General features: G+C 37.7%; 1 protein-coding gene across 2 annotated transcripts in view; it reads right to left on the reverse strand.

Annotated features, from left to right (window-relative positions):
• Nucleotides 1–6,520: 6,520 nt before the first annotated feature.
• The window catches only part of hnf4b (hepatocyte nuclear factor 4, beta), a 36,516-nt gene continuing 19,753 nt past the window's right edge, over nt 6,521–23,283 (reverse strand). For both annotated transcript variants that reach the window (XM_002936001.5, XM_012962343.3), the window contains 7 exons: nt 16,247–16,353; nt 12,622–12,777; nt 11,286–11,373; nt 10,280–10,432; nt 8,625–8,861; nt 7,997–8,119; nt 6,521–7,229 (listed from right to left, as the gene is read on the reverse strand). In XM_002936001.5, the coding sequence (XP_002936047.1) occupies nt 7,099–7,229; nt 7,997–8,119; nt 8,625–8,861; nt 10,280–10,432; nt 11,286–11,373; nt 12,622–12,777; nt 16,247–16,353 (995 nt within the window). In that variant the 3' untranslated portion in view covers nt 6,521–7,098. The remainder of the gene's footprint in view (nt 7,230–7,996; nt 8,120–8,624; nt 8,862–10,279; nt 10,433–11,285; nt 11,374–12,621; nt 12,778–16,246; nt 16,354–23,283) is intronic.

The following is a 23,283-nucleotide window of genomic DNA, read 5'->3' on the forward strand; positions in this document are numbered from 1 at the left end:
GTTTTGGCTTTTTGTGCTACTTCTAGATTGTTTCTATTTTATGCACGGCCTGTGCATGTGATTTATTTGTCATCTCCATTATCTGAACCTTTCTTGCATTCATTTAGTGTTTGCTCCATTCCAAAAAGATACAACTTTTAATCCTGACAATAATTTATGTTAGGGCTTTCCAACTGAAATGCACTGGCAATGATTTACATTAATTATAAGATGAAATAACAGTGTCACTGCCTGTCCAACTGATAAGCTGGTCAGGGGATTGGGCAGATATCTATTGGGCAGGTCTGAAAAATACACATTAGGCCATGAATTTGCTCCTCTTCCACCACAGATATTGTTGTGAAGCCGTTGGCTTGGGGGCCAGATGAGCGGAATTAGGTACACCCCCAGGGGAAACCAGGCAAAATCCTGTTCTACATTCAGAGAAAGAAACCGACTTTGAGCCTGATCCGCATTGGTTTATTTATACTGAGAACTCTTTTTTGCAATTGTTTTTGGAAAGCATAAAAATATGAACCTGCAGCATAAATAGTGCTGCACAAACCAACAAAAGTTGATATGCACAGTTCAATCTGTTTGTTTAAATAGTTCTGATTACACATGTTCTCAATGTTCTTACACTTAAAGAACAGCATTTTATATTTTAGGTAAGGCATTCTAAACACTATATTCCAGTTTTTGTTATGTAACTTCCTTGAATGTTGTTTGTTAGTTGCCAATTTCATAAAATGAATAAAGCGCTACAGACCATAACTGGGGTTCTGAGCATATGGGGTGCTAGGCTATTTGTGGCCCTCTGCACCAATAAAATATATTTAATTTGCGGACAGTAGTAATTAAAAGACTATTGTATAGTCCAAACCGGTTTTTGGTTGTGGACTAATCTGTGTCCCATCTGTTTGCAATTCAAGAGTGAACATGCCTACGCTAGTACTAATTTTCAGTTAGTGATTCAGCTTTTCCTGATTTACCCTTTTTCTTGGCATTAAACATGTATATCAAATGCAAACTTTTGGAAAGTGCAAAAGAACAAAAATATGGTACTTTGTATTTGGAGATACATATACCTATGTGTGAAAAAGTGCAAACATGCTGAAAAAATGCAGAATATGCTTACAGCCTATTATAGCAGCATAGCTTACAATCAGCCACCCTACTCACTAGATGATTTCCGACATATCCCTTATTTCAAACTAAATTCACCAGAAATAAGGTATTTCTCTTTATATCCTTCAAAACTGCATATACATATTAAGCAAGGCTTAGTTAGGGAGACTGGAGACAACCACATTTCTGAACTATTTGTTTTGGTAATAAGGCACATTTAATATAATCATCTAGTGAGAAGACTGGCTGAGCTTAAGGGTTTCTTGATACATAGGGCATTGTGTTTTTCTCAACACATTGGCACTCTACCAGTCCTGTTGTATCAACTGTGAGAAGTACCCCTTAACTTTAAAGGAGAAGGAAAGGTAAAAGCTAAGAAAGGTCTTTGTAAATAGAGCCATAAGCACTCATAGAAACGCTGCACTGACTTCTCTGAAAAAAGATTTCTTGTGGCTGTAAATTCCTCTGCCACAGACACCCAGCTTTCTGTTCTCTCTTGCTCCCCCCTCCCTCAAGGATGCCAAGAACTCACTCCCCCATCCCTTAGGAATGTGGATCTGAGCCAATCAGCAGGAAGCTGACTCATAGGGGCTGATTTACTTACCCACGAACGGGTCGAATGGAGTCCGATTGCGGTTTTTTTCGTAATGATCGGTATTTTGCGATTTTTTCGTATGTTTTGCGATTTTTTCGGATTCTTTACGAATTTTTCATTACCAATACGATTTTTGCGTAAAAACGCGAGTTTTCCTATCCATTACGAAAGTTGCGCATTTTGCGTAGCGTTAAAACTTACGCGAAAAGTTGCGCATTTTTCGCGTAAGTTTTAACGCTACGCAAAATGCGCAACTTTTTAACGCAACTTTCGTAATGGATACGAAAAACTCGCGTTTTTACGCAAAAATCGTATTGGTAACGAAAAATTCGTACAGAATCCGAAAAAATCGCAAAACATACGAAAAAGTCGCAAAATGTTCGTTTTCAAGTCGGAACTTTTCCAATTCGGGTCGGATTCGTGGGTTAGTAAATCAGCCCCTTAGTCTTACTAACTGAGCATGTTCACTTGGTCTGGGTGTCTGTGCAGGAGCAAGGCATTATGGGAACTTTCTTTACACAGCTCAGTGTTTTTTCTTCCTGTTTGTCTACTGATCTTCTGAACGGGAGAAATATGGGGAGACTTAAGGGCACTATTGAGACAACTGAAGGTATGCCTGCAGCTTGAGATTAACTCTTTATTTGCCTTTCCTTCTCCTTTAATCTATAAAGATGAAGAAACGGTTAGGATGTATGTTTTATCATGTCAACAACCAGTCACTAGTCATATCATACATTTTGGGCATGCCATACATTTTGGGCATTTACCTGTGAATTAATTTGCATATTGGTTTAGTATATTATAGATGGACCTATTTCATAAAGATTATTGCACTTTCAAATGTCAATACAGTATATTTATAAAAATAAAGAATATGCTTCAGAATGCAAATGGAAATAGAATTACAGTGTGGGATATATATAAGTTAAAATCTACACAAAATCAGCCATATGTAGTGACTGCATCCCAGCAAGAGATATGTCCTTACTAGCCCTTTTTGATCACTGGTGGGTGCCTACATACCAATAACACACCCTTGGTTCCTAATTGTTCATTCCAGTCTCAATTTTTCTACAGTTTGCTGGGTAAATATATACATACTGTAGGGGGGAGACAAAAAATAGACACTTTATACCTATAGGTAAGACATGGTATTAGAAAGTAGAATTGACTGTGCTTAGGGTTTAGTCTTATTTGCTGGTGCTTAGGGTTTAGGCTTATTTGCTAAAAATGGACAAATCTGGGCCTAGGCAGTAACCCCTACAAACCAGTTAGTTATTTGATAAATGCAACCAGCTTTTCCAGGAATAACAAAAGGAAAAATGTGATTGGTTTTCATAGGTTACTGCACTAGGGCTATTTTGGCAAATATTAGTAAATTCTCCTAATGAGAAAAATGCAGTACCCACCAGTGGAACACAATGCTTATGCTGTTTTTAGACACGTCTACATTAAATAAACAGGAGCCAGACAAGACTTTCATTCTGTACTTGAAGGGTATGTAAAATTTGACAAAGTGGCCATTTTGTTTCTAACAGCAAAGCAAGCCACTTTCTAATATAAATGTATCTTTTTTTTTTTTTGTCTTATTCTTTCACATCCAGTTGTTCTTCCTGCTAGCATGCAGGCTTGTGTCCCTACTCTCTGCTGGCCAACTGGTATCCAGTGGGTACTCCAAAAGCATGCCTGTATCCTGTTTAGTGCCCTAAAGTCAGCAATTCTAAAATACAAAGCAACACTGGCACTTACAAATGGAAATGCTATGCGATTTTGCGGTGATCCACCCAACTCAATGCTACAAATAGAGATGTTTTTGTTCTACTCATTTCCCGTTGGCCGATTCTTCAGTGAGTAGGGTTGATATACCTAAATCTGACTATTGAACCTGCGAGTGAAAGAACAAGCAATGCTAACAAAAGCACTGAATTTCTATTGCAAAGTGGCTTGTTTAACTGTAACACAATCATTACAGGTTTTACCAAATATACATTCTTTTGAACTGCACAAAGGCAATTGTTAACCAATCTCTTAAGCTTCATTGTCATTGGGGGCGCTCCTTTCCTGCTTAAGTCAAGCACCCATATATAGCACAAGCGCAAGGCGGCCCAGTCACCCATATGGCCTTGGCTTTGTCGCCATATTGCCCAGCCTTTTCTTACAACTGGACAAACTGGAACATTAATCTCAATATTGTTCAATATTTTTTTGAACAATGCTTTTCCCTTCACTTGTTGGCCAATGTCTTCTCGCTTTGCTTGTTAGAAAATTAATTGGCAATACAAGTATATTATGTCCTTGTCATCGTAATGGGGGCTTGCAGCATGTTAAATGTAATATGTTTGCTAAACTGATCCAGTTTCTCTTACTCCTTTTTATATGCCATTTAATTTCCTACAGATAGTTCATGCTGTAAAATAATTCTCTTTCCAAATAACTGGGAGTTTTGAAATAGTCAGTCCTGTTGGCTGTATAAGTACAAATACAGAACGTTACCACTGAGTTGCAAGTTTACTTCAATCATAATGTTCTTAGCAAGTCTGCTACTTGAAATCTTTTTTTACATCCTTTGTTTAATTGTAATTTTATATGTAAAATAAATTTATTATCGACTGAATTGTTTGTAAGTTTGTTTTTGTTTTGTTTTTTTTCAAATCTTACATATGGCAAGAATTAAACCTTAGTCGATATTTGTGGTGGAAATCACAAAAATGAGAAACGTTTATGGACGAAGCATTAAAAAATGTAATGTAAAATAAACCAAAACGGCGGTAAAGTATGTGAAATTGTAGTTACCTGTGATTGAATTATGACAGGGAACCTAAAAATACTGGGGTCTTGTACAGTTATTTTGCAGGTGCAAAAAAAGTTAAATTTCTGACCAAAAACTCTTTAAAATACAAGCAGTGACAGGTTTCCATTTATGTGAATGACAAGCAGTATGAAGAGCAGTGATCCCCAACCAGTAGCTCGTGAGCAACATGTTGCTCCCCAACCCCTTGGATGTTGCTCCCAGTGGCCTCAAAGCAGGCGCTCATTTTTTGAATACTAGTTTGGAGGCAAGTCTTGGTTGCATAAAACCTGGTGTAAAGCCAAACAGAGCTTTCTATAGGCTGCCAGTCCCCATAGGGGCTACCAAATAGCCAACCACAGCCCTTATTTGGCACCTCCAGGTACCTTTTTTATGCTTGTGTTGCTCCCCAACTCTTTTTACATTTGAATGTTGCTCACGGGTTAAAAATGTTTGGGGATCCTTGATGAAGAAGTATAACCATTAGAGGAGAACTAAACCCTAATCAAATATAACTTACTCCACCAGCCTAAAGATTCAGCATGTCTATAGCAGCAATGATCCAGGTCTTTACATTTGTCACGGGAGCTCCGCATCTTGGCTTTTGTTGTAAGTATCAGTGACACTCGCATGCTCAGTATGCTCTGAGCAGCTGTTGAGGAGCTGAGTTTAGGGGTTGTCACAAATTATCAAGCAGAAAATGAGGTTTGTCTGTCATATGCTGTAAGCTGATTCTACAGGGCTATTTATTCAATTCTGAGTCTAGTTGCCCTGGTTTCAAATCTATAATGTAATGTGAATCTGAATGAATTACTAATCAGCCTTATATTGTTACATTTATATTCTATATATACAGTATATTGTGAGTGGGTCCCTAAGCTCAGTAACTGACAGCAGCACAGAGCATGTGCAGTGAAACAGCAGAAAAGAAGATAGGGAGCTACTGGGGCATCTCTGGGGGCACAGACCTTCCCTGCTAAAAGGCTGTGGTTGCCTTGGGCTGGTACAGAACCGCAATCAATAATCTTTTTCATTTCTTGCTAATATTTTATCCTGAGTTCTTTTAACTGTAGGTATTTTAATATATGATACAATACATATAAAAAAGCCTAAAAAACAAAAATGGGCTACTAGAAAAAAAAATGTGTATGCCTTTGGTGACAATTGTAGAGCGAGCAGGCAGTATTGTCATTAGAGGATCCCCAATTGTGCTTCAAGTTTGGAAAAAATACCAAACCACTTCTCACTGACTGAAATAACAAGGCATAATGTGCTGCAAAATCACTTTGCTGGCCTTTAATTGTTTTGAGAGATGATTTCATGCCCCTGCCTTATTTTCATTTTGTAAGCAACATCTGAATTTAAAGGGGTAGTTCACCTTCAAGTTTACTTTTAACATGTTGCAGATGTAGAATGTACAGTTCTTAGCAACTTCTCACATGGGTTTTTTTTTTTTTTATAGTTTTTACATTATTTGCCGCCTCCTGGCTCTCTTAAGCTTTCAAATCACTGACCCTGACAGCCAAACAGCTATTGCTCTGAGAGGCTGTTATTGTAATTTTTTTTCTATTATATAGCTCTTTATTCAGGCCCTCTCCTATTCATATCACAGTCTCTCATTCAAACCACTGCCTGGTTGCTAGGATAATTTGAACCCTAGCAACCAGGTAGCTGCTAAAATTCCAAACTGAAGATCTACTAACCAAAAAGCTGAAAAATTACAAACCACAAATAATAAAAAAGACCAATTGCAAATTGTCTCAGAATATCAATCTCTACTTAATACTTAAAGTTAATTTTGAAGGTCACAACCCTTTAAAAATTCAGAACCTTAGAATATTCTCCTTATCCTTTTATTGATTTCTCCCCCCTCCCCAAGGTCTGGCTAATGGATTGCCAGTTATTGCAGGACGCTCGTTATAAACCTTTCAATATAATAGAAATGAACAACCAGACACTTTCTGCAGTTTTATAGCTTCCACTTATTCCAATTATTTATATTTTTGTATAGACGAGCCAATAACATGAACTCAGTTTCAAACAGCCATCTATTTATTTTCTCTTTTGGAAATTAAAAAAAACTATTTGCCTTAATAATAACAGAATGTCCTGCCCTCAAACACAAGGCCAACCTTTGTATGGACACCATAAATGCTGCTATATGTCCTTTTTGATTGAAAAGCCATTAATGGATGGGGAGAAAAATGTGTATTGCCAGTGAACAGCCAGTGGTCAGGAAGGCAGTTTAGGGTGGTCTCCAAATGTGATGCAATGATGTATCTGGCCTTCAGTTTAGCTAAATACATATGATAATGGCTTAAATATTATTTCTTAGCATTTATTTTTCCGCAAAGTGAGCAAACCCCTTGTTCATGTGTACCTTCACCAATGTCGATAACTTTTTAGGAATTGATGGGGTAATCGGAATCTTCAAGGATTAAAGCAGAAATTGCATTTTCTCAGATTATTATTGCACAGGCTAAAACCACATCGGTAATCGTTTGAAGCTAAAAAGAACGTGTATCCCATGTGCATTTTGCATATTTGTAGGGTCTGTGTAGTTCTCTTAAAGCAGGTAAAATGAATTTGCAGGCTAGATGGTTTTCCTCTATAGTATTTCTTTTTTAGCAATGACACTGCGCGGCATTAGTGGGATGGAGGATACAGTGGCGGTGTTCATTTTGTAGTCTTCGCTATTTGGGTTGGTAGAAGGTGATGGTAGTGACGTTTCTGGAGATGCTGAAAATAAATAATAATGCAAAGCTTAATTAGAACTTGCATGTTATTTTTTATCTGCAGAGTGGCTGAGCTGTGAGACTGTACAACACATTCACAGAAGCAACCAGTATACAGGCATGGGATCCATTATACAGAAACCTGTTTTCCATAAATAATGGGAAGGTCTCCGCATTCTGGTTAATAGATCCATAACTATTTATATTCATGTCTGTTTAGCTAACACATCAGCAAGCAAAGCAACATTTTCTGTGTTCCTTTCAGAAGGGATATTGAAGGGCTTAGGCATTTAGCACAACTATGATGCATCTCACATTAAGGGGCTTATTTATCAAAAATTGAGTTTTTTTTTTTTTTCTCGAAACGAGAAAAACAGAAAATAAATGCAGACACGAAAAAAAGCACAGGTATTTGCTGAAATCTAGAATAGCCGGGACTAAAAGATGCCAGAAGAAACTTGGCAGCTAAAGCTGGCGAGGTTGTATAGAAGGCAATGGGAATGTTCTCTAACTTTATTAATTTTTCAGCCTCATTTGAAAATGAATGGAACTAAGTTTTTCTGTGAAAAAATGCACCCATAAATATTCTGTTGCCTATTTTTTACTAATATATGGTACTGCTTGAAGAATAATATATGGTACTGCTTGCAAATTCAGATAAATGAGGCCATAAGTATTGCTCTTTCTCGGTAAATGGTGCAAAATGATATAGAAGTATCCCTCCCATACTTGCCCCTAAGCAGTCAGTTTTATGACATAGCAAATACTTACAAGAGGATACAGTATGTATCACTGAATGAAGGTTGTGAGGGTGGACTGTGGGTCCCGAAAGTAGATCAAGGTTCAAGCCAGAATGTCCTGAATGACTATACTGACTGCCATCCATAGCTGATCCTGTAAACACAATAAGAAGGTATCACTTTAAAACTGTATCACACATTCACTGACATTGTGTACAACAACATAGCTAATTATGTGTTTGTTAGTGGCATTGTTTGTATTATTCCCCATAAATAAAAATTGAAAACATCCAAGTTTTTAGGTACATGTATGGGATCTAATTTTCCAGAGACCGGTTATCAAGAAAGCGCCATATTACAGGAAGGCCATCTCCAATAAACTTCATTTTAAGCAAATAAAACTAATTTTTAAAAATATTTTTCTTTTTCTCTGTAGTAATTTCAACTAAGGTATTATTATTATTGGATGCAAAACAATCCTATTGGGTTTAATCATTTTAAAAATGATTTTTTAGTAGACTTAAGGTATGGCGATCCAAATAACGGAAAGACTCCATATCCGGAAAGCCCTAGGTCCCTAGCCTTCTGGATAACCAGTCCCATACCTATTGTATTATTAAAGAGTGCTTTTAATGTAACATAATGTGATTATACTGTACCTCCCAGCAACATCTCCTGCAGTAAGCTGTCTATCCGAGCAACTCCAAAGAGCTTTGCAAATTGAACCTGTTCGATCATTTGCCACGTGATACTCTGGAGTGGCGGCAGGAGGAGAAGGATGTCACTAAACCTCCCCCTGGAATCATACTGCCGGTCATTAATGTAATCTTCCAGATTTACTTGTACCTGGAACCGCATGTTCTTCACTTTTGTTTGGTCACTAAGTCCTTTGCAATCTGAGTAAAAACAGAGAAATTTGCAGGTTACTATATAAATATTTTAGAGGTGCCAAAAAGTAATGGAGATGTTACTAAAATCACCTTTAATGCTAGAAGCTTTCTTTATCAATGGCCACTGATTCAAGTGACCTCAAGACACAGAATGTTGGACTTAGCTGACTCTGTGTTGATTTATAGACACCAGTCATCAATTGCGAGGAATTGTATTAGTCTTTATTTATATACCACCAACATATTGCACAGCACTTTGCAAAGGCTATATATCATTTGTATCAGATCCTGCCCCAGTGGAGCATTCAGTCTAAGTTCTTATAACATTTACACATTTCGTATGTTTTTTTTCAAAGTGTAGACAGAAACCCACACAGACATGTCCAAACTCAAAGAAAGTTCCTTGCCTGGAATCAAACCTAGAACTCCAACACTCAGAAGGAAGTGCTGACCATCGTATTGTTTTAATTGTGCAAATTAAAATTTGTTTTAATTGTGGCACCCTGGGACAGTAAGGCAATGGCTAGCCCCATGTCAAATTTTACAATTTAGTATAGAAAAAATGTTTCAGTGCAGAATTCTGCTGGAGCAGCTCTATAAACTGATGCATTTTGGAAAAACAAACAAAAAACATGTGTTGCCTTGACAGAATCCCTTTAAGTGAAGTTATAGTATGTTACAGAATGGCCGGTTCTTCATTTTTTGTATAGTTTTTTAATTATTTGTCTTTTTCCAGCTTTTAAATGGGGGTCACTGCCCCGGCAGTGTCTACAATTTTATTGTTATTGTAATTTTTTTATTACATATCTTTCTATTCAGCCCCTGTCCGATTTATATTCTAGTTTCTTATTCAAACCACTGTCTAGTTGCTAGGGTAATGAACCCTAGCAGCCAGATAGCTGCTGAAATTCAAAACTGGAGAGTTGCTGGAGAAAAATCTAAACAATTCAAAAACTACAGAAAATAAATAATGAAGACCATTTCCAAATTGCCTTTGAATATCTAGCTCTACATCATACAATCCCTTTAATAGCACACCCATTAAAAAAAATTGTATCTGGGTCTAAAAACAATATGTTAGTCAGGGGATGGAAATTAATGTCACTAAACATCCCCCTGGAGTTATACTGCCTGTCATTAATGTAATCTTCCAGGTGCCTAGGACATATTCCTCACTTTTGTACTGTACAAACATAACACGGTGAATTTATCATTATGGCAGCCCATCCCTTAATCAATAGCCACAATATGTATTATGAGAGCAGCTATTAACCTGATATGCACCTGTAAAATCCGGTGTTAATAAATACATGGATAACCAACTTTTGTGCAAACTGAACAAGAATATTTATGATTTCTGGAATTTACATGATTTTTCTACCAGCTTGTTTTTCTAGTAATTCTAATAATGTTGTTTCTCTTACCGGGGTCAAAGAATATAATAGCTTTCAGGCATGCATATTCATTGTCATCAATCTGAATTTCACGAAGAGGCTTCACCAACTCATCTAAGATCCGGCAAGCAACGCGAGCAACTTCTAGCTCTGGGCAGTGCATTGGCATGATGAAATCATTACCTGCAACAAAAGTAGTATTTAAAGTGTAAGCTCTTTGGGGCAAGCACAGACCTTCACTTAGCACCTAGTATTGGCAAAGTAAGCTTGCAAATCCTGCACCAGGAAATTGCAGGAGAAAGCTAACTGGATTTTCTAGGTTTCAGACCACTTCATGCCGAATACTGATCTTAATAATATTCAGTTAACTTGAACAGATATATAAGCCAATACTTTACATTTTATACCACTTTAGTAACAAAAACAGTAACTGTTTCTTCCCCTAAATTGTACTGCAACTCTCTTACTGGAACAGTGACTCCCCTATACAGTGTCTTGCAAAAGTATTCAGAGCCGTGCCCACTATAGTTCCCTGAAATTTAAAATGGGTTTTAAAATGCTGTTTGCATAAGTATTCAATCCTCACAATTTCATAAATTGTAGAAATACTGTTTGCAGCAATAACAGCTTTGGGGTAAATTGTAAACCAGTTTTGCACACAGTAAAATTGATTGTTGCAGTGGCATAACTAGGGCTACCCACTCCTATAAGGGGGACAGGAAATTGGTATTGCAGGACATGGGTGGAACAGGTAGAGTGGGGCGTTCTTACCACCGCCCCTCCCCTCCCCCGCTGGCCCTGTAGTTGCCAGTTAAATAAAGAATTGGCCAAGGGCGTGAATATTTTGCAAGGCACTTTATATCTCTATCCTTGATATGAGTTAAGGGCAGCTTGGCCAAAAGTTGAACCACAAAGTGTTGGACGGTTTAAACGCTAAGAAATAATCTGATTAAAGTAACAATGGTATAGTGATGGCTAGCTAAGCAGTACAAGTTTCAGAACAGTTAGGCTTATACATATTCCTGCAGTATCTTACCAAGTAACAGAAAATCTTTGTAAGGAAGCGATCGTTTAGCTACTCCTAAAAGGAGGTGAGCCCCAGCGTGTGCCCTGAGCAGCGCAACCTGCAAAGAGAATAGAAATATTCATACAATGCTAGTGTTATGGAACAATCATATTGAAACCAGGAAGCTTGTGGGCAAATGAATTCAAATTGAATAGAATTGAAGAAAATAGCAAAAAACTGTAAATTCAAATTCAAGTTTTTTTAACTTGAGTTTTCAAGATTTATCCATTGAAAATAAATTTGAATGAAAAAAAATAAACTAAAAGCTGGCAAGTTTCTATAAAGGCTTTATGAAAGTGTATTTTCAGCATTCAAGCTATTTTTAGATATCAAGTTTAGATATCAAGTTTTTTGTGTCATGTGTAATTTTCACAAATACTGTATATAGAATAAAGTTTTTCCCAATTCCAAGTTTTTTATAACTGTGTCAACAGTCAAGAAAAATGAAGTTTAATCGCATTTTTTTTCCAGCAAAGTTCTAAAAAAAAACAACTCAAATTTAGTAACTGATAAATTGCCCTCCTTGTGTATCACACAATATACAGTACTAGGGCTCATTTATATCCACACACAGTCAGCAATTATGCTTTTCCCCACAGTGAGTTGCATCTAAAACAATTTTTGTTAACTAACGCCAAAATAGTTGGGCTCAGAGACGATCAGACCTTCCTGCCTTCTGTCCCAAATTAAGCACTGCTGCATCTATTGATACATGGCGCTGTGTGAACCCTGGAGCCACCTCTACCTCCTGACCAGGCAGTAGCTCCAGGGTCGCCTCAGTCAATAAACACAGCGCACTTTCGTCTGAGGAAATGGGCGCAGATGTCATTTGCACTCCGAACACCAGAATTGACACCAGGCTGACTGTGAAAATATTTGATGCAACTGTGCGGATTTACATTGAATTGGGCTCAGTTGCCCCAGATGCAACGCGCAAGAGTCAGATGCAGCGCAATTGTGTCTGATGCAGCATCTGTACTGCACACAGTGATTCAAGAATTCTAGGAAAACCTGCTGCATTGTGGTAAAAAAAACATGCCAATTACTTCCTAAAGTGCATTTTGCTCACTGCGCCAGGGTAAGTAAATGCGCCCTTACTGATCACATGTGACTGTATGCTTTAGTAAGGTTGCCGCCCTCTTTATCAGTGGAAGAAGAGCTATAGCTGATTTCTGTTGTACCAGTTACAGCTCACACACTGTGGACTTGTGGATATTAGGTTGTAGTCATATGCAGTTATCTGCTTCATTTTAAATATAACAATAGAGCTTTAGCTTTGAATAGGCAGCTTGTGGCTAAAGTTTACCTGATCATCCAGAGGAAGTTCACAGAAGGCTGGGATGTATTTAGCCCACTCTACCAGGAGAAGGAGCTGTTGTTTCATGGACTCACAGACATCGCTAATAGATGCAACTTTCTTCATGGAAATATCAGAACTGTGAGCTGGGCTTAGAGGCGAGTACTGTAGGAAAAAAGAGAAATACAAATTTATGGTGTATTAGTAATGTAAATGATTGCTTCCTAATTAATGGTTATATAAACTGACTGTCTAGTAGCATTTCAATGGCTGATATTAAACAATCCCATTCCTTTTAAGACACTAGGCTCCAAATCCTGCATCTTACAACATGTTTTAATTCTATTAGAGACAACTTTGTTTATTCCTACTACTTTTAGTCTTGCCATAAGCATCCATTCTGTGGTTCGTGGTCCACAATATTCAATCAAATGTTTGTAGAGTAAATGCTTTGTGCATTTACCTCAAATCGTATTATTTTAATAGTATTAGAATTATAAGTAATTATAAAATTACCAAAAATCTTCCTCAAACTGTGAGGCTCATGTGGCCTTTTTGCTCATCGGCCTTTATTACCAAGTGTATCTAACATGGCATCTTTTTTCTGTTGTACCATATACAGGTATTGGACCTGTTATCCAGAATGCTCGGGTTTTCTAGATAAGGGAACTTTCTGTAATTCAGATCACAGTATTTAGAGTTTGCTAAAACCCAACAGGATTGTTTTGCCTCCAATAAGTGTCTTAGTTAGGATCAAGTACAAGGTTCTGTTTTATTAAAAAAGGAAACAATTTGCAAAGTGAAGAAAACTTGTAGCAGCTGCGTGAAAAAAGTTGCGGTCGCATCAAATACGCTGTGGTTATATCAAAACAGTCATGGTTGCATCAAAAAATGGTGCATGTGTCAAAAAAATCGTGCAGTTTACAGTTTTGCCAATTTTTCACCGAAGCAAAACGGGACAGATTTGCTTATCACTAGTCCCAATTAAATTAGGTACAATTTTAACGATATTCCACATTATTTTACACTGTAGAATTGCCATTTAGTCTGTTTTGTTACATTCAAAGCTTACTAAATACAGCCCAATGATCTGGGAGCTGAGCCACATTTACCAATGAGTTACCAAGCAATGCTACAACAAGGAAATGCAATGTAAGCAGGTCATACTGATATCATTTAATATTTCTGAGGATGTCATGTCAAATTTGCCAGTATTGCCAGTTAAAAAGGGTGCATTTCTAATGTTCTCACAAAATGTTATTTTGTTGTAAAGATATGGGGGCTCATTTACAAAAGTTGTACAGTTTGTATAGCCATTGTACAGCTGTGTCCCTCTATGTTTCTAAGCAAAAATGACCACAAAATTTGCTATGCAATTTTTTACCAAGACTAGAAATTTGTGATGCATTTTTGTTTTGCCTGGAATAAAAATTGCCCATTGGGAATGCATTTAGCATAAAAAAACCACAAGAATAAGCACCCAGTGACTTGTTTTTGGTGAAATTTTGGCAAAATGTCACTTCTTTGTTCATTTTTCTACAGTGTCACAAACTTTTCAGCAAAATGGGGCATTTTCCCTCACAACTACTGAGCAGATTAAAGAAGCTTTACTAACTGCAATGGTTAGTACATTGTGTACTTCTCACTTTTATTCTTGTACATTTGGTATAAACATATAATTAACAGTTCATTTTTGTCTACCACAGTGCATTATATTGCCATAGATGCCACATCCTTGATAGGAGGATAATGTTCCTCGATGGGATAATACTCTCTGTTCCAAATCTTCATGTTGTCAGACAGGCATAAGTTAGTCCTCCTTGCTCCTATTTATAAACATTGAGTATTTCCTGTTGTCTAGCAGGACTTCACCTATAGTTTTTTTTTTCTTTGCTTTCTTTGGTTCCTCTGGGTTTTTTTGTTGGTATGGACGGGTGAGTGGGTTCAGGTCTTACTTTAACCTCTGGGAGGCACTATTTGATTGACTATGCAGTAAGATTTGTCTCAATACTCTTTGTTCCCTGAAACAATTTGCAGTTGACAATTTTCCCTTTATAATACTGGCATCGGCATAAAGATGAGATATCCAGAGCACATACTGAGTGCTTAAAGTGGAGACATTGTGCAGAGTACTGTAACATTCCTCCAGGACTTGATTTCAATGCACTCTAAGAGTTTACTTCAAGGGGAACCTAAGTGTCTTGCCATTTAGGCAAGGGGGCAAGCATTTATGTAATGAATATTTATCTCCTTCGAGACAGGAGCTAAAATAAATGTGATAACTGGGACATTCTGAGAAATGTAATCCTGGCTTTGTGTACCATAGACAGAAATGTGTTTACTGAATCTATATTGCAGAACAGCAAAGTGAAATTTAAGTATGATTTTGTTGTTTGTTTGTATGTTTATTTTGTCAACCCCTTCACAGCAATTTGGTATCAGGTTTAGCTTGCTTGGCCATGTAGGGTCTATCAGAGTTGGGGAAAATGGAGTCATGTAAATTACATCATTTAGCAAATTGGGAATGTGTTGCTTTAGTTTTGCAGTGGGTTGGATGTAAATTACCGGCTAGAGCCAGGGCCAAAATTACAATTTTAAATTTGTAATACCCTACAAATCCCTCCCTTCCCTGAACATCTCCACTGATGGATTAGCCCTTATAAGGCTATGGCCTGTCTATACCCCGCCCATTTCCCCAACCAGTCCACCAATTTCTCTGCCCAGTCAGCTCATTTCCCCACCCTATAATGCAATTGCCCATCCTCCATGTGACGCCCCATCCACTACTCTGATTATAAGGCCAGTATTATACTAAAAAAAATTGCAAAAAATAATGTGGCAACCGTACATTCTGCAGGTATACTGTGTACTAGTGCCTTACCCTTACCTTCTTTAACTTCCCTTTTCTCCTTCATTTATGCCTCTGATCAGGCCTGGCCTGGGATTCAAAATGGACCCTGACATTTCAAGTACAAAGAGGCCCAAACTGCCCCACCAGCCCACTAATAGTGACTGTCTATGGCATTTCCCAGAATCCACAGATTGCCAGTCTAGGCCTGCCTCTGATAATGACAAACCTATTTCCTGTGAAAGTGTTGGTGCAGGTTACAAGTGGTAAACATGCAGGCAATGCAGGTAAATTGAATCTCACTTGGTGAGACAGTTGACATGTTAATAGAATGTTTTGGATACATATGAAAAGCGCCAAACTAGTGTTTAGTTTGCCTATGTGTTTTACCCTGTCAGCATAATAAACAGTTCTAGCCATAGATCATCTTCCTCTGACATTTATATAAAAAACCCTGTGCATTCTAATTGTTTTTGGCATCTTTTGTAGCATTTTTCAATACATCAACATGTATTTATTATATGGAGCAGGATATGCCAAAATATGTTTGTTTTTATAACTCCATTTTGGTGAGAAATAGTCATTTGCCTGGTGCATGGGTTGCTGGCACATCGGGCAGTAAAAAGTTTCCATTCCCCAGAAATATTTGCCCAGTTGCCCACCAACTGTTGTTAAAAAAAAACACAGCTCTCATCGCTAGCAAGGGAAATTCTGGCAGTTGAACTAAAACTGGCGTATTCTGAGAATAAATAATGACCACAACAATAAGAAAATGAAGGTGGTTACCTGAAGAACCATTGCCTCAGCCTGAGTAAGAACACTGATTGACAGGGAACCATTGTCTTCATAGCTGCTTCTGCGCATACTGATCCGGTCACGCTCATTCTGCACAGCTGGAAAAGAAACAAGGCACCATTCAGAAAGTGTATTAGGCTTCCACATTTCTACCACATTAAACCTAGAGATAGTATTGCCACATTTTCTGGAAAAAATGATTATCCTTCTTCTCTTGGTTTTTCCCCCTATAATTTCATACGTATTAAGTATCGTTTTGCCATCTGAGCAGGTAGAATACCAACCAGGAGACTTCCTTACATAAAAGTAGGCCCATAAGCACTGCTCAGACCCTTGATTTGTCAGCATCAGCTGAATGCCTACATACAGGCAAGACATCAACATTGAACAGAACTCTTCATCTTCCTGTGTTAAATAGGCCCAGAAGAGTTAAACTAAGTATTTTTGTAAATGATTTTTACTTAATGGGAAGTCATGATTTAAGTAGTGGAAAAACGGTTCTATTTTAGGACAGAGTGAAATTATTCTGGCTGGAGGATTTAGTATGCAGTGGAAATAGGAAAGGTATGAGGTTACAGGATGAATGAATAAGGCTGCAGTAGAATAAGCTGGTTGGGATGATGGCATGTGTTTGTATATTGGCATTTGGCTACTTAAATGAGTTAGGCAATGGAAGTCGCTACTAATTTCACTCCAGGTTGCAAAAAAGTGACATAGCTAATATATTGTATTGCTATTGTATATTATGCATTTTAGGAACTTCTGTTCCAATAATGTTGAAATTCGCAATGATTTTCCTGTATAATTTTGTACAGTGTCTGAGTGGGGAGTCTGGGGCCCCCCATGCCAGCCGGGAGTTCCTTAAGGCTAAAACTACTGGGTTTTTTCCAGGTGCCCAGTCCGACCTTGATTTAATGTCCCTGTGTTAATGTAGGCAAGGCCATGGTGCTGGCAGATAACCAACCAGATAAAAAAGCTGATCCTCTGCCTTCCAACCTCTGTATACATGTGCACTGACAGACACAGGACCTGCTTGTAAGCACAGACATTTCTGCGCGGAAATCCGTGCACTCACACACAGATGCTGTCATACAGATTGGATACAGGATAGGATCGGCTTCTTTCTCCTAGCACAAATATGCCAGCCAAAAGAAAACACCTGTGTTCCATTAACCATACGGAGGAATGTAATAAAAGTCATAAATGGAAAAAAAAATTGCACAAAGAAGAATAAAAATTTGCATTTAGCAATTTTTTCGCATTTTATAACATTCTCTCATTAGGCTGTTATCGCACTGCAAACTGCATTGTGAACATACGAGGCATGCTTGAAGGTGGCGTAATCTTTTGGAGTAAACATTAAAAAATAAAAAGTCAATAAAAAGTATTATTACATACACTGGGCACTGGTGCATACTATAAAGTTTGCAAACTTTCTTCCACTGGCGGAGGTGTTCGGTAAACAGTTTGCGCAAAAGCTATGTTAAATTTGCACAAAGACAAATTTGTTCATGCTGAGGCATACATTTTTGCATAGTGAATATATTTGCAGTTACTGACTTTTATTACATTGTCCCCATAGTGTTCCCTGACTAATCACCCTGTGCCCAATCAGAGCCAGAGACAAAAGCATTGCACAAAATACTGATCCAACAATGCTCTACATAAAGGAGCATTACATAGGTGTAAGTGTTATTAAGGTTGTCTAAAAAATATTTTAAACATATTAGTTTGATATTTTTGTCTCTTCCTTTTGAAGAGACAAAGGGATTTGTTATCAATATATTCAATTTGTCAATATCTACAATTTGGTTGCTTTTGTTGCCTACTAAGGAAGCTTGTCAGTTTCCTTGACATTCAGTAAGGAAGTCGTGCATAATGGCAATATGCTGATAAGTTACAATGATCACCCAATATCCTGAGCCCTTACACCTTACATGCAATGTTAGAGGCATAGTTAACTACATTTTGGATGATGGGCATGGAAGCTGTTTCCTTAAAGGACATGTAAACCCTATAAATCTTTACCATGTCTTTAGGTTGGGCACATATTCCCCTTTCAAACTGCATCAGTTTCTCTGTCTGATCTCCCTCCGTTAGCCTGAACTGTCCCATTATCCAGATTCAAAGATCTGCTAACCAAGTGTATACAAATAAAGTCAAAAAGTTAGTAATTCATTTATTGGAAATAAAATATTTGCCAGGCAAAGAAAAATGATTAGAACAGTACTACTTACATGTCCTTTTGCCAGCTTTAAAATATTCGCTTGCAGGTCATTCAAATGCTCCCATCCACTGAACTGTGCCAGCACTGGCCACAGGAGCAAATTACAACTCACTGCGCATGCGAGTAATAAGGGAAATCACACAACGCTTGCGCATACGCCAGAACGCCAGCGCTTTCCAAGGGGAGGGGGACTGGGGGACTCTCTGTAGGCAGCAGTTATCTGAGGAGTTAGAGCAGTGAAACGGAAGACTGGACGATAATTCAGCGCTTAGAGATACAGCTATATGAAGGTACAGTGCTGCCTTTTACTGTATTACATTTTCATCTGACGGGTTGACATGTCCTTTAAGGTGCTTGCAAGAGATCACCTGTGAACTAACTTAATCTGTGTTCCTGAGTTTATATGGGCCAAGACAATGTTTAGTCATGTTTTACAGGGTATACTGTATATAATCATATTTCTGCTGTGAGAGAGAAAGAGAAAGCAGTTTTTAGGGCAGGGCTAAAACCAAAGAGTAATCACTAAAACAGGGTAAAACATTTTGTGCAGAATTAGTGCATTGCATCTTTTATTAAGCACAATTTAAAAATACTTGATTTTAACTTGATCCTACAGTGCTCCACATGTGGGACTCCATGGGGAGCATTTTTAAGTCACGTGAGAGGATAAGCATTAGTTTAAATTATATGAAATGAAATTATATGACATGTAAAGCTTCAATAAAATAATGTAAACTGGCTCAGGGAGCTCTACTAAGCACTTTTTTCATTTACATTTTGTTCTTTTTAATCTCATGCTATTCTGCTGTTGAATACATTTTGTAACAACTGAGCCACCTGCTGGTCAGTTTTCCAACTGTGATACAGTCGGAGGAACATGTCCGAAGAAAAACAGAGTACTCTTGCTCCGCTCAGCAAAGAGATCAGAAACCTCTGATTACTTTTCTCATGTTGTTTCTGAGCAGAGTAACACAGTAGGAAAGCTGACCAGCAGGTGGCAATGGATGTATTTATATTATAAGTTTGAAGATTTACATTTCCTTTAAATATATATTGTTTTATTTATATTTGTTAATCACTTTTAGACAAACTAATTTTAAATACTGGGGTGCGTTGTGCATAAACTATAGGAGATTGTACTTGCAATATGGTATCTCACTGTTTTGAGTATAAATGCAATATTAGCTGTTATGCCCACTCTATAAGCTCTGGTAAAAAAACACTCCAGGTTTTAAAAGGTGATTATGTTATTAATGTATCTCAGAATATCAATGCAACATTTTGGGTTTGCATACAAGTTAGATTGTAAGCTCTATGGGACAGGGACCTCTTTCCTACTGTGTCTCATACCACATGGCACGTAATCTCTGTGTATTTTATTTATCTATTGTATTTATTATGACACTTGTCCTCCCTGTGTGTAATTGTGTATATTGTAAGATTGTACAGTGTTGCTTATCCTTTTAGCGCTTTATAAATAAAGTTATACATACAAACATACATACATACAAATTGCTTCTAGCTCTCTGGCAGCCATAGCCAACTGGGATCATGTGCACTGAAAATCAGGTACAAATTGGATTCCAGTGCACTGGCGCCTGTTTGGTAATAAGGTTGCTTACCAAGGGAGATCCAGAGTCCGTTTAAAGGGGTTTGTTCACCTGTTCAGTTCAAGTATAATATAGAATGGCCAGGTCTTAAGGTGGCCATACACGAGCAGATCCGCTCGCTTGGCGATGTCGCCAAGCGAGCGGATCTTCACCCGATATCGGTCCAAGGGACCGATATCGGCAGCTATAGTTGGCCCGTGTATGGGGACCTTTAGAAAGGTATCAGCTGGTCCCTACTGCTATTCATATTCCAGTTTCTCATTTAAACCACTGCCAGCCTTTGGACCCTAGCAACCATATAGCTGCTTAAATTCCAAACTGGAGTGTTGATGACTATATGATGACTAAGTTAAATAACTCAAAAACCACAAATAAAAAATAAAGACCAATTGCAAATTGTTTCATAATATCACTCTCTACAACATACTAAAAGTTAATTTAAAGGTGAACAACCCCTTATAAATCATTCTTGCTACATAGCTGCAGCACAAAAGAGAGATGCTGTGCCTGGCATAGACTGATATAAACTAATACAGACTACTATAACACACATGACCTGCAGCAGTAACTGAACCATCACTGACACTAACCTTATTAGTAGTGGAATATTAACAATCCCTACTTGGCTGATTTTATAACAAAAATTGGCATTTGGTTGGCAGTGCATTACACAACCTTATTTTATCAATACTGATATTGGTGTCATTTTTCTCCTGCAACATCGTGCCACGTTTCACTCTTGAGTCATAAGGATATAGTAATCTTTATCTAATACATGAGTCTCCTAATTAGAGCTGCGATTGAAATTGTAATTCTGAACCGACTCCTTTGAAATAGTAGAAACATGTAGATAATATTTAACTGAACGCTTGTTATCATTTCAAACAAGCATCAGGAGATATTTATTACAGCTGTAAAATAGAGGAGAGGTCAAGCTCTGCACTGCAAAAACTTTAAGATAACAGTGACCCAACTTTTTTTTAATAGGTTATGAGATAATAGATTGTTTAGTCTTTGCAATTAATTTGCTGTGCAGTAAAGCTGCAATCATTTTAGGTATTTGTATTTATTTATTATTGACCTTTTATTTTATAATTGAGTGTTCTACAAATATTATTGATCATTTACGTCAGACCCTGCTTCAGTGGAGCTTACAATCTAATGTACCAATCACAGTCACACAATTAACTGGGGTCATATTCCTCAGGGCCTAATTCAACTGACCATATGTTTTTGAAGTGTGGAAGAAACACAAGTACAAGTAGGAAACCCACACAGACACAAACAAACTTGCAGTCAGTCTCCCTGTTTTTTATGTTCTTGTATTACTCTTCACTGCAGGATATAGTACAGGTGTAGGATCTGTTATCCAGAATGTTTGGGACCTGGGGTTTTCCAGGTAAAGGTTCCTCCCATAATTTGGATCGTTGTGCACTAAGGGGACCCCTTACTAACCGCTGGATTTTTTTAAAATTTGGATTTTTAGCTCTAAAAGTCATGGGGAAAGATAAGTTGCAACTTTTCTGAGATTTACTCAAAAACTCAAAAAAACAATTCGCCAGGAAAAACTTGCCGAGATCATGTAGAAGTCATTGGCAGATGACCCATTCCTTTCCTGAAAGATCCTTATTTTGCCTCGAAATTTTAGAGGTTTCTGATTTTTTTGAGTGCCAATTAGAAAAATTCAAGTTTTCGATGCAGCAATTCAAAAAGGTCGCCGTTTCTGCAATTTTTTCCCACGCAGACCTTTTCACTTTGGATTTTTTTTGTAAATGTCAGACATTCATAGAAATGAGTTTAGTCTAATTTTTTAAAATAAAAATATGAGAATGGGTTTTAGTAAATCTAAAATGCTTTTTGATAATATCACCAGCAGCCTGAGGTGCACCATAACAGCTTGAAGATCTTATATACCCCTGTGGATCAGAAATTGGCTTTGTACTCCATACTTGTAACTAGAATACTGACATTTTTACACATGTATTATTTCCTCCTGAGAGGAATCTAGTGACTGTAGTAATGCAGCATTTCAGAAATATGTAAAATATAAAATAAAAATCAGGTAGGATAACTGTGATTTTGTTACAATTGTTTATTGTTTTGCCTGTAATAGTGACCTGATTTTGCACTTGCCATCTACTGATTATTGTTCCACTTCACGTCGAAAAATGTACAAATTAAAGACGAGATCAAGGCGAGCCGAAGCATGGGGCTAATTATATTGCCCATTTCATCCCCATTATAAGAAGCTATTCCCTGAAAGTTACTTTAATCTTCACTACTTCCATAAAAATGATCGTTTAATACTCTAAGAGCAAGCAATAAATTGTGCATTTGGAGACGCCACAAGGACGCTAACAGATGTTTTAAGCACAACCTCAGAAATGTGAGCTGGCACAGAATAACATTTGAAAAGCTAAATATGTTTAAAAACAACTGTCATGCTGTGTTATGTCTGTAATGCTCCAAGTTTTTTGGTAAATTGCAGTGTTCTCTATAACCGATCGTTTGAGGTCACCACAAAACACTGATAGGCTTTCCCTAAGTACATACTGTATATTTATTTTCTAGAACATGAGTTGCACAGTTAACCTCTCAGGTGCCCGTTTGGCATGCTGTAGTGGGTAGGAAATGAAGTTCTAATGTAGTTGTAGGTGCATTTTGCAGTACTTACACTGGCAAGGCTTCTCATAGTGGAACTCCCTGTCAATGATCCTGTTCCTAAGACAGATTTTTCAGTATGTGCCATACCCATGCCAATAGCTAGTGATGGCAGTAATTTTTTATTTTCAATTTAGCTAGTAGGCTTTTACCACTTTTAAGGACTAAGTAACCTGCCTGGTTGCTGCAAGGTCTTGGGCACAGAGCAAACTCAAGGGCAGGCTTACTTGACTTATAAAAAAGGAAAATGGTGAGCCTAGGTTTTTCAGACCAAAGGCATAGAGCCAGACAAATGCCAGTTCTTATAAGCAAGAACAGGGTAGACAAGAGAGAAGGTGGGTATATATCAGGAGCATGAACCAAGAGCAAGGGAACAGCAGATGCTAAGAAGCCAGGCATGCAAGCAGGAGCTAAGGTTAAGCACAGCCAGAATGACAAGAGCAGGAGCCAGGAATCAGGACTACAGACTAGGAACTATGGACTGCAAAAAAGGGATCAGGACTGGAGGTTTTAAATATAAAGAACAGTGA

The sequence above is a fragment of the Xenopus tropicalis genome, chromosome 4 (genome assembly GCF_000004195.4).
Source record: "Xenopus tropicalis strain Nigerian chromosome 4, UCB_Xtro_10.0, whole genome shotgun sequence".
Taxonomy (NCBI): domain Eukaryota; kingdom Metazoa; phylum Chordata; class Amphibia; order Anura; family Pipidae; genus Xenopus; species Xenopus tropicalis.